Here is a 17,870-nt window from a genome sequence, read left to right on the forward strand (position 1 = left end):
TATAACAATAGAGTTGATGTTCGCGGGCGTAAACATGTTTTTGGCCCGACTCAGGCTCATTTTGAGTTCTGAGAAGGGCCAAAAACATGTTTACGCCCAAGAAAACATCAACTCTATTACTATTATAATAATTTCAGAGGGCATTCACCAAAGGAATCAAAGACAGTACAGTAAGCGATCGCGATATCTTCTGTCAACGCTGCCGGATCGCGTCGGCGTTTATTTTATTGTAGAAAAGCTTTCGTTGTCACAAAAACTTAAAACTTTGGCAGAACACCGCAAAATTTGTCAAAAGAATCTTTGCTTCTAAGTTTTCAAAAGGAAAATAACAGAATTTTGTAAACAGCGAAGAAAGAGTCACCTACGACTGTTAAAACTACTTAAACTGAGCGGGTTTCGCTCAAAGAAGACAAATTACATTCAGCTCGCCTCCAGCCGTGGAGCTACTACAGGCATAATTTCCACCATCGCCCGCGAGTTTCTGTATTGTAAAGTCCTCTTTATCTAGCTCAGACGACTGAGAATTTGCTTCTTCGTTAGGTTTTCCATCGATTTTGTAGTTCAAAACAATTTCTTTGCAGATGGCAGCGCTTCCAGTCAAACAAGCAAGAAAACGGCGCGAACAGTTGAATGGCTTCCAGTTCTGATTGGCTGGCTACGTTATTTACTTCTTTCTTATTGGCTCAGAGAAGCGGGCTAAAATATATTTTAGCCCGCAAAATACGCCGCAATGCCCGATGAAATTATTATAATATAACAGCGAACAAAAGCCTACAACGTTGTTAAATAAAACCCTTTACAATCACTCAGAAATGACTTCAAATACAAGAACTGAAAATGCAAAAAATGAAATAATGCTGAACCCCACTATAAGAAGCTCGCGCCTGCGTCACTCACCAAATCATGATTTTTTTTTTTTTGCCTTCAGAGATTAGATTCTCTGAAACGTCCATAGCACTCAAATCGAAAAACACTTGGATATACACAGACTCTTTTTGATTAATTAATTTTGTTCCAAAGATATAAAAGGCAGATTTGTATGAAGCACGCAAAAGTGTTCATTTCTGACTATACCAGAACTACCATATCGTAAGGAAGAAAGGTCCTATCTTTGCACAGCTCATCTATTTTACAAGACACACGGTGTAAACATGATTCAATGTTTTCCTTCCAACGCTTTGACTGAGATATCCTATCGAAAATAGAACGAAGGGCGACAGGAGAAACCTGAGAAAGTTTGATGAACAAGACAGTGGTCGAAGAAGAGATGTTGGCAGCTTCAACTGAGTCATAAATCACACCCTCTGAAATTCCGTTCCACTTGGAATTCAATGAGTTACCACAAGCCTCTTTCACAAACAAATGTATCTTTACTTTCTACTTGTTTTAAAGTAACTTAGAGAACTCCATAAGGATCTCGACACCTTTCCTCCAGCTGTTAACTCCCTCGATGCTTTAAAACCATAAAGCAGTGTTTTTTTTTATTTATTTGTTTTACGTGTTTAATTTAGTGTTCTATGTCTTTGTTTTATCATTGTAACCAATTCTTTCTTGACTTGTAATCAGATAACAGATTTTTATGTAACGTGATGCCTCAATAAACAAAGGCATAAAAACGATTGCCACTTATAAATGAGTGGTCATACACTTTTATAATTTTTCACTATAACACATTCGAAAGCCTCAGTTTCGAGTTGTTTCTTGTTGGCTGTTCTACGGATTAACATCAAGTACTATTTTTGTACCCCAAAAGACTTATTGGTAAACCAAAACCCCCCAATGACTGACGACACTACATATGATAAACTTGTCCAACAATACAGATCAAACTTCTAATACAAACCAATACAGTAGACTGTGTTAACATCCTCGCTCCAGGCTCCCTCGATTCCGCACAGAGTAGACGAAGGACCGCTAAGTTGATGGTCATGAGCGCAGGAAAAGGAACAAATTGAGCCATAATCTTGATTGGACGAGTTACAGTGTAAAGGAGAAACACGCAAGCCACTCCCCAGAGAAAGTTTTTCACACTTGAGTTCTATTATTGAGTTGTGGTTGTAATAAAAATTCAAACAGTCATGAAAGAAAATAAAAGGTAAGGTTAGTAGGTAAATTAAAGCTGTGAAATGACAAACTTAAAAATATCGAGATTACAAATTTTAACAGTAGGATAACGTTAGAGTGAAAGGTCCATTATTCGTCGGTAGAAGGGATTTATCAGGTCTGGTTTTGGTATCATTAGGTGAGTTAAGAGACATTTGCACAACCCCACTAGAGATCGACTTTAGGCAGGAAGCCTTTGTACTTGAAATGGATCTTTTGAGATCAAAATTTACATTGAGAGGCATGTTACAATTTGCTTCATATTATACAATATAATTCGATGGCATTCCTGCGCGCTTGATTTTATGCAAATACGCTAACAGAATATCTTCACACGAATCGAGTCAGATTGCACGTTTAACGATGGTTTGAGCTATTGTATAAACAACATTTTATAAACAAGGCAGTCAAAATTTATTCCGGTGCTTTTAAGGAAAAAAAATTGTTGGCGATGACGGTTGATTTCTCGAGCCTATATTGTTTCGTGTGTTTCCCAATCGAAGATCTTGAGCTTGTATCTTCGTTAATGCCAGTTTGTACATTGTCCGCTACACAACTGGTAATAAAGCACATGGGAATGCCATCGAATTAGATTCAATTATTCAAATTCAAATCTTTTAGCAACTCTGACATCAAACGTTTTCTCCATTCTTGATAATGATGTTGGATACATCGAAACGTGTAATAACGTTATTATTAATGCGCTCTTTGAAAACATTGTTGGTAAAATTCTTTTGGATTGTGTTCTAATTTAGAGGATCACAATTGCATGTTTGCAGTAGTCTAGAAATTGGGGTCAAAGTTTTTGACTCGGCTCAGTCAACGTAATGTTCGCTTTCGAAATGTCTTGGTCATTACATAAAACAAATAGATTCCATTTTGCCATGGATCTGTACCTTGATATATATTTTGTTTGTTTCTAAACAAAAGATTTTACCAAAGCAACGTTATCTCATAGCCATTCATTTCAAATAAGGTCGATTATCTCGAGTTCTAGTCAGACACTTTAAAACAACTGTGAGAGCAGTTTCAAGGACAAAAAGAAAGCCGAGTTTGGCTACTCCCGCATTTTCGTTATAATTTCAAGGGAAATAAAACTTTAAATTGTCATGTTCTCTTTTCTTTCCAAGGGTCTTCTACCGTAGCAAAAATTAAGAGCGGCTGACTGAGAATATCGAGAACTCGCGGTCAAAACTGAAATTTCGGATTTCCTCATATTTTGTCAGAAGAATCCCTTTAGAGAACTATTTACGAAAATGACATTAAAACTTTCCAAAGATTTTTCGTTTTCGAGAATTCCGGCATAATGTGAAATGCCGTGATCGCGGCGCAGCCGGCGTTAAATTTTGACAAGATTTGGTGCATTTTCAAATCGCTCGGGAAGGAAGACGGCTTAGCGTATTAAAACGAGCTTTTGAAGTTAAGTTAGGCATCCTTCTGAGAATACGGTCTTACGAAAATATTGCTGGAAGATTCTTATTAACATGCAGTTTTCAAAGTCCGAAGAATCCTATTTTCAGCATTTTTGTTGACACTTGAAATTGTGGAAACTTTGCGGACAAAATTCTTTTCCTGGTACATCGAAATTTACAATGAAAGTTACAGTAGAGCAAAGCTCTATTCTTGTGCTGCAACATATCAAAAATTCAGCTTGGGTAATTTAAAAGCCAGTCTTTGACGGAATAAAACACATAGGGAATTTTTGACATATTTTTTAAAAAAATTCCTGTGGTCACGCAAGGACAAGATGACATGTTTCAATAAATTATTGTTTGTATGTTATTTTTACCGGAGAATTATATAATTCTTGTTCCAACACTAAATCTAATGATCTAATAAGTTTTGAATTGCTTTATATACCTTAAATAAAATAAGTCTAACTAGGGAGTGAGATGTAACCCCAAATTTGAAAAGGTCAAAGTGTCATGTCACCTTTCTGCTCGTCCAGATCTCAACCAATTTTTTTTCATTGTCACATGGTGCATCTAGAAGTACTTCTAGAACCAAGTATTTATGATATATCTTACTAAATAAGAACTTGTTTCAATAATAAAGCTAATAGCAGGCGTTAAAATCACTTTTGGGTTTGTGAAGCTGTGCAAAGCAGGCATGTTTTCTAGATCACAGCCTATAAACAACATGCTGACTGTTGAACTCCTCGCATGTGAACACTTGAAAATGAGGAAATATTTCGAGGCAAAATCTTGCCCTGGTACATCGAAACTTACAATAACAGGTATGCTTGAGGTACGATCTGTTATTTTACTGCAACATGTAAGAAATCTAGTTTGGGTATAACATTTATAGTCAAGTGTTAACAAAATGGTCAGTCAGTGGTCAGTCACGCAAGTACTAGTTAACACATTTGAAATACATTTTATAGTTTGTATAATATATTTTCCCGAGAGAATGACAAAGTTATCGCTACAATACAAAATGTAATACTCTAAACAGTTTTTTCGTTGCTGAATATTCCTATACAAAAAATTATTCACAGTTAGAGTGAGTGATAACTAATACTACAGCAAAATTCGTAAAGGCCGATTGCCGTGGCATAAAACGCAAGGCCAGAATGATCGACAAATTTCATTATTGTACTTCACGCAACTAGTACGTTTTTCACTAAACAGAAGGGTGAAAATCTGCTCAGTTCTTAAATGAATCTGTACGAAACAGCGACATTTTCTACCTCACAGTCAATAGCTAGGGTTAATGACATGTTTACGTTTTTATAACCACAGTGTAGTATCCGAGTTGTATTTGCCTGCCGCTTCGATACCGCTGATATGAGATAAAATTCCATTTTGCCCGGTGCTTTGGCATATGTTCGAGTAGAAGGTAGATCACCTACACGTGGTATTGCTCACTGAAGACGAAACTTCCATCAAAACAAACGTTGCGGTATTTTCATCTTTTTCGCACCGAGGAGTTCAACTAACCCGTGTAGTCTGTTTGTCTGTTTGCCTGTCAATAAACGACCTTTATCGTAGCTAATTAAACAGCATTTTCTAAGTCTTTTTGAGTATTTTCTTCCATAGTAAAGAAAATAACATTGATTTAAAGCTGGTTACAACGCATTCAACTTGTTAATAGATATATAAGTTTGCTGAAAATAATCCCTAGATCCCAGGCGCTTGCTTTTTCCAACCGGCCCTCAAACAATCTTGAGTGAATATGACATTTAAAAAAGAGGACAATGAATGAAGTTAATGCGGGGAGAAGAGGGAGTGGGGAAACTATTGTTCTATCTAAGAGGAGGGTACCATGTGGTATAGGGAGACAATACTCTGGTCTTAGAAGGAAAGGTGACTGATAAAACTTTAAAAAAAAGAGAGAAAATAATATTCAAAAACCGCTATGGTCTCAGCAATCATTCTATCGCTGTGGCTACTTTAATTTGAACGAATTTTGAATCTCCTTCAGTACACACATACCCTTGCACGAAAAAGGTATTCAACAATAATCCGAAGTATTTCCGCACTACAGATGTCATTTAATAGTAACTGCAGGTTTCTCATGCTCACAAGAAAAGCAAAGGAATATGCCGCACCTCTAAGGCCTTTATTCGATTCATCAATGATGATGATGATGATGATGGTGATGATGATGATGACGATAATGGTGATGGTGATAATGATGATGATGATAATGATGATGATGATTTTAGGGTTATTCAGGCATATATGAGTTTCGCGAGCGCGAGGACGAGCAACGCTTGCGGAATGCTAGTCACGCAGATTTCTCCCTCTCGGCCCCTTCCGACTAAACTAGACGTCTTAACTAGATGTGTACGGTCTTCGTTGGCGGTAGCCTCCCACGCAGTCGTTTTGAGGGGACTCGGGGAGGAGTTAATACGAGTCCCCTTAAAACGACTGCGTGGGAGGCTACCACCAACGAAGATCGTAGACATCTCGACGGCGCGGGCAGATGGTCTGATTGTTATTCGACTCATCCTTTCAGAATATCAAATTCCATCAATGTAAAGACTGTTGTTCTTGGGTCATCGTAGGTTGATCAGAAATATCACCGCTGTTTGTATTCCATCAATGTAAAGTCAGTAAACTTAACTTCATATGTTCAATCAACAACATCAGATGATCGATAACTTTACTAACATGCGCGCGCGAGGATTCATTACATTTCACTGTCAGTTTTGTCGTCAGCAAACAGCTTCCTGGCGTTGGGACCTGGATGACTGGAGATATCTTTTTGGCATTCACCCAAAGAAACGCAGGTTGCTGTAATAGTACGAACTTTGACCGCAACCGGACTCGTCGTCTATCAAGGACGAAAATGAGCACGGAGCCATAAATGCAACCGAAAATATATAGAAACTGCAAAATATGACATCGCGGAAGAAGAAATACAGTTTCTAGTATCGAGCAAACCACTCCAAACCAAGAACGCACATTGCTATTTATAACCATTTTGCGTCATTGTTTATAAATAGCAAGTTTAAAATAGCTATGTACACAGTGATGGCCATAATATGCAAACAACCTTGGTTATTTTCTGGTGCTGTTCTATCCGGATCGGACTGAGAAGGGTGGACTATTGCTCGCATTAATGGGGATGGTTCATTAAATGCCTATTTTGCAGGCATTGGAACGGTAAGTGCTCATTCAAATATATTATAGCCGCAGTGTAGCCGTTAAAGATAATATTATGGCCAGCCTTGCACTAAAGTGAAAGCATGATTTTCTCTACCGGCTCTGATATCTCAGTTCTGTTTATGATATATAGTCTAGGGCCTGCAAATTGAAAACACAGATACCTTGTTCTTCAGCTTTTAGAATTCTCGTCTTCGCTTGTCCAGCTCAATGTAAGTGCATGTCACGACATTTTATTGACAGTGAGGATGAGATGCAGCTTTGACGAACCTAGGATTTATAAAAACTGCGACTTTTGCGCAACTTTTCAGAACCAAAGGCGTTTTTACGCAAGTCGATTAGTAATTTAATGAAACATTATCGCCTGTTGGGGGTTTCAGATACATTTTGATATGAAATATTTACTGATTTCGTTTCGTATCCTTCGCATTGTTGACGCTGGCGTACCGAGGAAAGCGTGACATAACACCTGAACGTTTCATTTTTTTGTTTGCGATAGGTGATCACCTACTAGGAAAGAAATTATTTTTTATAGGGATAAACCCATCAACACAGGAGATTTTGTTTCCGAATAACAACTTAGTTTTATTCCAACAGAACTGAAACATAAACAATAAATTTATTTTAAACGTATTTTAAAACTTGTCCTTGCGTGACCACTGCCATTTTTGAAAAAAAAAAAATTAAAATTCCCTATGTGTTTACTTCCGTCAACGCTTGGATTTTAAATTACCCAAGCTGGATTTTTTATATATTGCACTACATGTATAGAGCTTTTCTAAAGTATAATACTTGCTTCAAATTTCGATGTACCAGGACACGATATTTGTCCGCAAAGTTTCCACAATTTCAAGTGTCAACAAAAATGCTGAAAATAGGATTCTTCGGACTTTGAAAACTGCATGTAAATAAGAATCCTCCAGCAATATTTTCTTAAGACCGTATTCTCAGAAGGATGCCTAACTTAATTTCAAAAGCTCGTTTTAATACGCTAAGCCGTCTTCCTTCCCGAGCGATTTGAAAATGCACCAAATTAAATCTCGTCAAAATTTAACGCCGGCTGCGCCGCGATCACGGCATTTCACATTATGCCGGAATTCTCGAAAACGAAAAATCTTTGGAAAGTTTTAATGTTATTTTCGTAAATAGTTCTCTAAAGGGATTCTTCTGACAAAACATGAGGAAATCCGAAATTTCAGTTTTGACCGCGAGTTCTCGATATTCTCAGGCAGCCGCTCTTAAACATTCTAAATGCTCATTGAACTTCTTAGGTGGCTGCGAATTTAAAAAATTTAAATTTGGAAAGAAAAGAGAACATGAGAATTTGAATTTTTATTTCCCTTGAAATTATAACGAAAATGCGGAAGTAGCCATAATTTCTACAAATCAAGATATTTCAAAAATGAATTTTTTGTCAATATTACCCTTTTTTCGATCGAAATCATTAAGTTGCCTATTGAGTCAAACAGACTAGCCGTCTTTATTTTCCATGAGTGTATAGCAAGATGAAAGAGGGTCTGCCGAGCAGTCTGATAGTTTGTTTTCAACTCAGGGAATTCAACTCAGCACAATTCGCTGGTAGAAAGCTCGTAGTCTGATTGCTTTAAAAAATCTTACTTACCACTGATTTCGCAAACGTAATTAACAGAAAAGGTACAGGGCGCGTCGTTCCATTTTCCTGACAAACTACTAGAAGCAGCATACTGATATACAAATACACAATCCTCCCTGCCTCCGGCGTCGTTAGGTTCTCCTTTGTTCCAGTTAGTGTAGTCAGTGTCAGCCACCGTGACCTGTTCCTGTGATCCCTGTGCAAACCAATCCATATATGCTGTGCTACTAAAGGGGCAAGTGCTTGTTGTTCATCTTCTGTATTCAACACAACAAGCTTTGCTCCTAATTGTTCACAGGTAGATTTCGCTGAATTGTTGTCCGAAAAACCGTAGCAAGAACTGTTGATAAATCGTAACCAGCCCCTCGGGCATGTTGCTAGAAAAAAAGAAAATTAGGTTTGCAGAAATATTTTGACTGCTAAATTTTAATTTCAGTCATACGATTTCGAATTTTATCTTTGATATTATACCTATATTAAAAATGCAGGATTTAAAGAGAGACCAATAGTGCCAATAAAATAATATAAAAAAAATCAATTAATAAACAAACAAATTAGGAAATAAAATTGAGAGTTTTTGGAAATTCGTGATCCAAAAGAAAAGCGAGCTCATTTCCAAATTTATACAGGTAGATACAAAATTTATAAGAGGAAGGTATTGAATCTACTCGCTGAATCAGAAAATATCAGCCCGGATCAACCTTACTGACTCAGATCCAACTAAAACGACAATATAAATTGTAAAAAGAGACATAAACTTGTTTTGTCAACATATTTTGTTAGTTTGTCAAGCTACTATTTGGTTTCTTAGTGGCAGGCTCCCGTGGATTAATCTACAACTTGTGCATCTGTCTGGGTTGAAATAACAGCAGTAGCAGAAGTAGTAATAGTAGTAGCAGTAGTAGTATCTGTTATGTAAGACAAGTATTATGATATTTTTATATAATAATTAGAATAAATAATAATAATAATAATAATAATAATAATAATAATAATAATATATATTTTTAATTTTTATAAAAAATGAGAACTCTTTATTGACATGTTTCAAGCAAATTGCTATTCACAAGTTAAAAGTAGAAAAAAGAACTATTAAAAAACTATTTACAATTAATTTCGATGAGAAAAGAGACAACTTTCAAGCCGATTTTTTTCTGATAAAGTTACTATGCTACTCTTATTAAAAAAATCAATCATATATACAAAGTTAAAAATCTTAAAAAAAAGGGAATAAAAACCAACATCAAATGGAAGGCTACCAAGAAAAATAAGAAAAACTAAGAAATAAAATTATGTTCTCAATGTTTTTAACGAATGTTTGCATGTCCTTTCTCGATGTCAAAGTCAATGTCCGTCAATTCTAGATGGATCCTCCTTGTAGCTCGCGAACCTCTTAAGCATAGTAATGCTGATCTCAGCAACGCAAAGGACACCCTTGCCCTGATCCATGACTTAGTAGTCGCATAGCTCTCGCCCTTATTTGTAGCAACTAACTCAGCCAGCCTACTATGGTATCGCTTGCATTCAACCGCCATTCCACCTGTCGTGCTAAAAACTAATGGCGTGAATGTGGCGTGCTCCACTTCTAAAATTCGGCTAGCATACTGGCGCATCTTTTCCGTTTCATGTTGCCTGTAAATCTGGTTAAGATCCATATCCCTGTAGGAGTCAGCATTTGGGTGGCAAATTCTAACGTCAAAGAAAGCCGACCTCTGTCTCTCCCAGAACCCCCTTGCCATAATATCGCGCCGCGCATCAGGAGCGGTGTTGGCTCCCCTATTGAGCTCTTCTCCTGTGATGCCTTGCAAAACTGGTTCAGTTTCAACGCCATTACACACCATGCGAAGCATTTCCGCCTTCAGACCCCTCAGTTCATTATGGCGTTGGATGAAAAAACCGCCCCTTTTGCATATCATAGCGTGATCCACATTGAAGCGGTCCCCGCAAACACAAACAGAGGGCATATCATAATAATAGTAATAATAATAATAATAATAATAATAATAATAATAATAATAATAATATGAGATGTAATCGGGATATGAAAGAGGTAATGTAGGTAGTCTAAACCATAACCATACTTCTTGCACACTCTTAACATGTGCATACGCCTCCTTGATTTACTAAGGAGATTATCGAACTGCTGGTCCCAGTTTGTGGGGAGAGGTCTCTCCACTTTGCCCCGGACAACCATCACTTTGATCTTTGTCAGGTTAATAGTCGCCAGGTTGTCTTCAGTCCAACTAAGAATGCTTTCTACTTATTGGGGGTCACACTCATGCCTTCCCTTTACCATAATATATAAAATAAAGTCGTCCGCAAACAACCAATGTGGACCTTGTAACATTAATAGGTTGTATATCATTTCAGTTATAATATTGAAGGTATCATGATTACTCACGGAATAACATATAGGGTTCATTTTCCTCAATCCAGGTGTTAAAGTTAAATTCTGTGTATCCTGATTGATTTTCAACCTTTACACCAACCTAGAATAGCAAAGAGCGGTCGTGAGTAACTAGTCTGTCAGATATAACTATGACAAGACGTGACACAAGGTACGTCTGAGAGACAAATGCGGCGATAAAATGACGAGAGGTCGTCTAGAGGAGCTCCAAAACTATCATCTGAAACAAAATAAGTTGAATCTTTGATGTGTAATTGGCCGCTGTTTAAGAAAGAAGAACAAGGCAACGCGATTAAAAACTGAGAAACGCCTAGCCAGCTGTCTTTCTGGGTAAGAAGCCAGGTATGAGCGGTGTTTTTATTATGTCCCAATGAGATTGAATATTCTTTTTAGATGATGTGGATAACGGGCTAGCATTTCTTGTATGCGCTTTAGTTGATTAAAACTGTTTTAGATATAGTTGGTGATAGTTCCCAGAATTTTTGTGTGGGCGTTGCAGTTAACAATTATTCCAGTGGAATAATTGTTTTGTGAAAACAAAAAAGAAATATTGCTAAATCTTGCTGACCAGATAATAATTTAGTGGTCGTTCTTTCTCAAGCATGGTATAATGGCTGATATACAATGGCCGTTTAGCCAATCAAAACTCTGGAATTGTATTATCCAATGACCACAGTTTTAATAATGAGATGTACCGTATATCTACTAACAACTGATTTTCAAAGTCGGTGGTTGCAGAAAGTTGACGTAGAACTCAAACAAGAAAGGCTATGAGAAATGAAGCGCTTTTAAATGAGCTAAACCAAAAGCTTACATGACCCAAACGGCATAAGAAGGATAGTCGCAAAACAGACAGAACAAGAGGGGTCAAATTCAACTGATAAAGACTTAAGGCGTAAGCCAGGGAAATGTATATAATGTCTGTTTTTGTCGCCAGTTATCGTCCAGCCCTTTCTTGTCTGTGTTAGCGAATGCTCTTTTTGTTTTAGCATTTTTTGTCACCTATTTGCACAGGGTTTATTTTACAGCACTGTTTTGCAGAATTTCCGCAATTCGAAACAAACAAAAAAAAAAACGTATAAAATTTACGCTGGCGCGTCAAATGGGGCGCACGAAATTGTGCCCAGGGTAAGTACTTTTCTTCTGAAATAAAGTATTCCAAAAATCTATTGCCTTTTCAGGCTGTCTCAATTCAAGCTGTCTCTGTGTTCGTACTCAGCACTTTCTTGAGGTGCTTCTGAGTTATTCTTTTTCCTTCCATTCATAAATAATGATAATGAACAGGGCACGTCACTGTTTGCAAGCGACGAGAGACATTAGAATACGAAACAACCATCCGGGATCTGTAGTTAATCGAGTCCAGACCATCTTAGTCGAGCAAAGTGGAATGTTAAATATCTTTGGTCCCACTTTCTTGAAAAAGGGTCACCTAAAATTACAGAAGGGGGCCCTCTGAGCCCTCATTGGCTAATTTCATGAATAGACCCTGTTTACAAATAGCGAAACTGTGTGATTTAATTTCACTCAGCCTTCCTGGCTCGTGTTGAAGGTTAGCTTTGTCTAAACAAAGGGCGCTCACTAACGGTCTCTCTTTCCACTGATTTATTACAAAGAAGTTGTGTAATACGCCTGGTTCTTATGATTTTTCCATTTTTTAGAGATTCTTTGGTGGCAGAAAAAACAGGTTGAGCCAGGTTTTAGTTTTCTTTCTGAACAAAAAGATCATAAGAACACATAAAAACACCTGAGTGGTCGAAAATCTATTCTTATGATTTAGTAGCTCCTCACTTGTTTAAGATGCCAGCTTGAACCAGATCCACGAGTAACCTCCACTCCTTTCACTTGTCCGTAGTCGTTGGAAGTGAAGTCAAATATGTCAGTTCTAAAACAAACAAACAAACACACTAAACTGGAATGAAAACATTTTTTTTGTCATTTAATCAACTCAGAAATTATGCTTACTGTCTGCTGTGGTTTTCTGCCGTGGAATGACATAAGAAGAATCTAGAAACGCGTAGAGGCCATGCGGGTTTTTTGCAAAGTTTTACAAGACACTATGAACCGTAGTTAAAGGGGAAGTATCATGAAAGAATGACGAGAGGAACGAAATCAACTCAATTCTTGAAAGAAACAACTCGTGATCTGTTCTAGCGCATTTTGGAAACAAAAATGCGAGAACTTGAAAAACATTAGCCTAATATTTTTCAAGTTTCAATCCAAACCAACCTACTCATGTCTTTGGCCAGAGGCACTAATCGACAGTTTTATTGCACTGGGGTGATAATTTTTAACAAACTTGACAATTATTTCGTTGTTTTTGCAGACAGTCAAACATTTTTGGGTTTTGAAATTACAGCAAATTTTCGTAATACTTCCCCTTTAAAGATTAATTGTTTATTAAGGTACCAGTTTGAATTAATTGTTGCAAATGACGATTAATCAGGCCAATGCAAGTATACGACAAATTAAAACAAGAGGTTAACCTAACAACTACTTTTCGTGCAATATCATGTCACTTTTTAAGTGTGCTATACGTGACGACTCCTAGCGATTAAAGCACAAAAATATTGCACGAAAAGTTGATGCTTTGTAATATTGACTAAATGGCGTTTTTTAACGCAATTTCCTAATTTTCTATTAGGTTACAAGTTCTTGAAGGTAACTTAACCCTATCTAGGCGCGGGAGGGGGGGGGGGGGGGGGGATTCTGCCTGCGGCAACTTTGAACCAGAATAACGTTTTTAATATTTTGAGGGAACGTTATAAAAGTTCAGATTTTTTTCCAAAATGTATCTGGGAAAAATTTGATGTGCTCGGTCTGTAATTTTTCCAGAAAATAGAAGTTTCTCACCGTAACCTTAAGCTCGTAGAGTTTTCCTTTTCTGGTTTTGATTACTTTTTGTTCAATCTCGGCGCTTTCCTGAAGTTTTGAGAAACTCAAAACAATGACGCAATTGCCACCTTACATGACGTCATTAATTTGCGTTACGGACCTCAAAAGAAACATATATTTTATACTTCCAAGGTTCAGTTTCGGGGCTTTGGGGAATCTCCCCCCCCTCCCCCTCCCCCCCGCTCCTGGCCACAGAAGACAAAAAAGAAGCCCGGTCTAGATAGGGTTTACATCAATCTTGCTGGCTCTGCGAAAATTGGGCGGAAAATAACCGTGTTTCATGTTACCCAGCATAAGCGTTTCCCCCTCAAGTCATTGACCTTGGAATGGTAGCCACTACTCGTTGGAAGTAACGTGCAAATCATTTTGTCGTTAGAATCAAACAATCGAAGCCTTTACGTGTACTGGCGCCGTTATTTGATGATGCTACTGAACCTCATGTAAGACGACAATCAACTACCAACAATGATTAGTGAAGGATGATTGAAAACAAATGATATTATGTTATGTTATTAGTGACACCACTTGGCGAGAAAGGTTGAGGAGCATGCTTAAAATATATTTTTGCCACACCATGTTAGGTATTGTTAAAGAAATAATTGTTTAACTTTGTCATCTTTGAATACTTGCACTTGAAATTCTCAGCTTTCGGTGGTTTTCGCAGGATTAATGACGCGAAAAGAAACTTTAGTATTAGAGTTTTAACAACCCTGTAGGAATTTAGAATTGTTCTTCAAAGAACCATTTGTCAGTACAGTTACCTTCCTTTTTCAAAGTTTTCATTTACATCATTCAGTCTCCTTGTCCCAAAGCCTTTGTCGCCATATATTTTTATATCCACAGTTGCGTCCGTTCCAGCACCATCAATATTGGAGGTGTCCACGCGCACTCGATATACTGGAATGAAAAATAAGTATGTTTTACATGACAGCAAAGTATCATCCCAGGAAGGAATCTTTCTTTCTTTCCTATTTTGTTTTTTTAATCAGAAAAAATGCCGAGTCCGGGTCTGGGTGGTGGGGGAATGGGGTTGAGGGGATGGTAGTGGGAGGTTTGAATTAGGGCCCAAGTTATGCAAGCTATACCACTTGTTCCGTTAACAGTTATTTATGTTATAATATGCTTTGATAAACAGCTTATGCAGCAGAAAAAAAGGTTGTAATATAAACCTATACGATTAACATTAAATCACGTTTTCAGGGTAAATTAAAATGAACTGAATTTTTTTTATCCTCGGAATCCCATTAATTTAAAAAAATGGTTTTCATGGAAGCCGAGTAAAAAATAATTAAAGAGTGAAAGAATATTCATGTCTAAAATGAGTACTTTTAATGGTTGCCGAGACAAAACATGACCTGAGCTAGGGTTATCTGAATGCAAGTCGAATTTTTGGGGCAACCACGCATTTTTCGTCGCCATCTTAATCATCGCCATCTTAGAAGAAAATGAAGGGAATTAATGGCGAGATTACCAATTCTACTCTAACAACTTCACTAGGATCTAATCGAGTTTATTCGCAAAGTCTAAGAAAACGACTTCTGGTAGCTGAAAGGTAGCAATCGTTTTTTATTCATGGAAAATTGGATACTTTGACATCCCCCTCCCTTGCCAACCTCCCGAAAAATGGTCAACGGAAAACGACACCATCTTGGAAGGATATGTAGGGAACAAGTGACGAGGTTACCAATTCTACTACTACAACTACCTCGCTAGTATAATGAAGTTTGTATTCGCAAAGTCTAAGAAAACAACTTCTGGTCGCCGAAAGGTATCAATAGTTTTTTCTCCATATAATATTCGGGACTTCACTTTCCCCTCTGGCAATCCCCCGCAAAATGGTCAAATGCTTCGGTTATGCCCGGGGATGGTTGGGGGAGGGGGGGCGGGAGGTTGGGATGTTTAAGGTTCTAATTTATCGTCGCATTATCTTATAAAATACAGCATACAACTTGAACTTTTGGCGTATCGCACACGTTGAGGCGTAGATTAAAGTTTTTGAATTTTAAGCTTTAGATATTGTGCAAGGTTAAATTACAATTTACTCCTATGTGATAACATGAATTTTTTTTACTTACCAGTGGACAGTTCACACACGTAAGAGAGAAAAGTATTACAGGGCATGTCGCTCCATTTCGCTGGAGAAAGATAAGATAGTATTCCTGCGCAATCCTCCGTGCTTCCTTCATTGTCAGGTTCTCCTTTAGCCCAGTAAGTGTAATCAGCGCTTGACCCATCGACCCACAGCCATCGTGACTTGTTCTTTGGATCCCTGTGCAAACCAATCCAAGTCACCCCTACATTGTGAAATGAAAGTACTTGGGCAAGTGCTTGTTGTTCAGCTTCTGTACTTAACACTGCAAGCCTTGATCCTGACGCTTCGCAGTCAGATTTTGCTGAATTCCACGTCAGGTTGTTCTGCAAGATCCGGTAGCAAGAGCTGTTGATACCTGGAAACCAGCCAGTTGGGCATAATGCTGAAATGCAATGTAGAAGGAAGATATTCAAACACAAACAGATTGATTATAATTTCTGCGGTATCTTTATAAATTATTATTATTATTATTATTATTATTATTATTATTATTATTAATATTATTATTATTATTATTAATATTATTATTATTATTATTATTATTATTATTATTATTATTACGCCTCAAACGCAGGGAAGAAAAAATTGATAAGTCATTCTTCATTCTATTTTCATACGAGAACAACATGAAGATTGATCAAACAAATTTAAACAAATTTGTCATGTTCACTTTAAACTTTGACAGTCAGTACATACATGTACATGTAAGGTATTGGCCACTTTATATACCTCGCACCAATCTCTTCATGAAAAAAAAAAAAAAATCTTTTCTTGACTACATCGATTATTTTCGAATTGATAGATGTCCCAATGAGTTGAAAGGCGGATTGTGTGTGGTCACGTGACTGATGGCGTTACCACATTAAATTTGAATTCAGTGATATTTTATGGCAAGTGTTATTTCTATGTGGTGTGGCATCCTCCTTGACTTCAAATTGACAAAGTTATTTGGCATTTGCCATTTTTTAGGTGCAAAGGTTTTTTGGAAGTTTCTTGTTACCATTGTATATTAATTTTATAATTATTAAAAAGCTACGATTTAAAAAGCATAACAAGTACTAAATCGGCAAAAAACACGATTCTTTCTCTTTCAAACCTTCGTAGAATTCTCTCTTCTTTCTTTTTGTTTTCCAACACTTCCCTCGAAAATAAAACAGTTTATTCCAAACAACACGCTCTTGAAATTTTCTTAATTAAGTGAGGCTACCCTAGAAAGCAAACTTTTCGCAGGGCTTTCTCTTCATTGGCAGCGCAAAAGTTGAGAAGCGACAAAAAATGGGGCCAAACAGGAAAAAAGACTCTAAAAAACATGCAGAATCGCTTGCTACACAGGTTTGTTAGACACCAATTCTCTTATATCTGTTAGCTTATTTTCACCGTACTGCAAAAGACTTATTGGTATATTTGGTTTAGTCCAGTAAGACGGCAACGAAGAGTTATTTTGTATCTACGACAACTTCTTTCGTCAGACGTTTTACCACAGTTATTGGGGCGGTCATACCTCAAGCTGGCTTAAATCAATGCGGAGTGTACGTGATATTCTCTCTTTTTTCCGTCAAGAAATGAAAAGATTTATCCCTTACTACATTCTACTGTCCCTAAAGTGTGGCGGATAACCTGCATAGCAAGCATTACACTGGGAATTCCTATTTGTTGACTATGGAGAATTAGAGCAGATAGGAAGAAAGGAGAACAGAGGTTAGGGGAGAGCACAGAATTCTGTTTCCAAACGAAAAGATTTTTCAGAATCCTGGGGTTTGTCTTTTTCTTCCCTCGCCTATCTCAAGCCCTCGATTTTTTTCTATATGTCTGCTTTTGAATTTAGCTGGAAAATGTTTAAATATAAACATACAAAGTCACTTACTACGCGGCTGGCATATGAGTGTTCAGATAACCGTTACTTTTCAGATGATGCTCACGATTGGTACGAGAGTACTATTTATTATTTATGTTTAGTCTCATGACAATGGAAAGAAGAATTATTTGAAACTTACCGCAGTTTTTCTCGTCAGACAAATCACCACAGTGATTGAAGTTGTCACACCTCCGGAGGAGAAATATGCACTTGCCATTGTCACATGTGAACGCTGATGAGCTGCAGTTGTAAACTACAAAACCATTTAATACAAACGTCACTTCTACAGTTTGAATCAC

At 37.3% G+C, this 17,870-nt stretch overlaps 2 protein-coding genes across 2 annotated transcripts in view; both read right to left on the reverse strand.

Annotated features, from left to right (window-relative positions):
• Positions 1-9,463: 9,463 nt before the first annotated feature.
• On the reverse strand, positions 9,464-10,289 carry LOC146489832 (uncharacterized). Its single transcript, XM_085109493.1, has one exon. The coding sequence runs from the start codon at positions 10,287-10,289 to the stop codon at positions 9,633-9,635; it is 657 nt and encodes a 218-aa protein (XP_084965619.1). The 3' UTR covers positions 9,464-9,632.
• A 429-nt stretch (positions 10,290-10,718) lies between these two features.
• The window catches only part of LOC146489833 (uncharacterized), a 204,203-nt gene continuing 197,051 nt past the window's right edge, over positions 10,719-17,870 (reverse strand). Inside the window, exons 7-11 of the mRNA XM_085084304.1 lie at positions 17,711-17,824; positions 15,700-16,098; positions 14,386-14,521; positions 12,521-12,614; positions 10,719-10,814 (exon numbers count right to left, since the gene is read on the reverse strand). Coding sequence (XP_084940430.1) covers positions 10,719-10,814; positions 12,521-12,614; positions 14,386-14,521; positions 15,700-16,098; positions 17,711-17,824 — 839 coding nt within the window. The remainder of the gene's footprint in view (positions 10,815-12,520; positions 12,615-14,385; positions 14,522-15,699; positions 16,099-17,710; positions 17,825-17,870) is intronic.

The sequence above is a fragment of the Pavona decussata genome, unplaced genomic scaffold, assembly GCF_977016875.1.
Source record: "Pavona decussata unplaced genomic scaffold, jaPavDecu1.1 SCAFFOLD_2, whole genome shotgun sequence".
NCBI classification, from domain to species: Eukaryota; Metazoa; Cnidaria; class Anthozoa; order Scleractinia; family Agariciidae; genus Pavona; species Pavona decussata.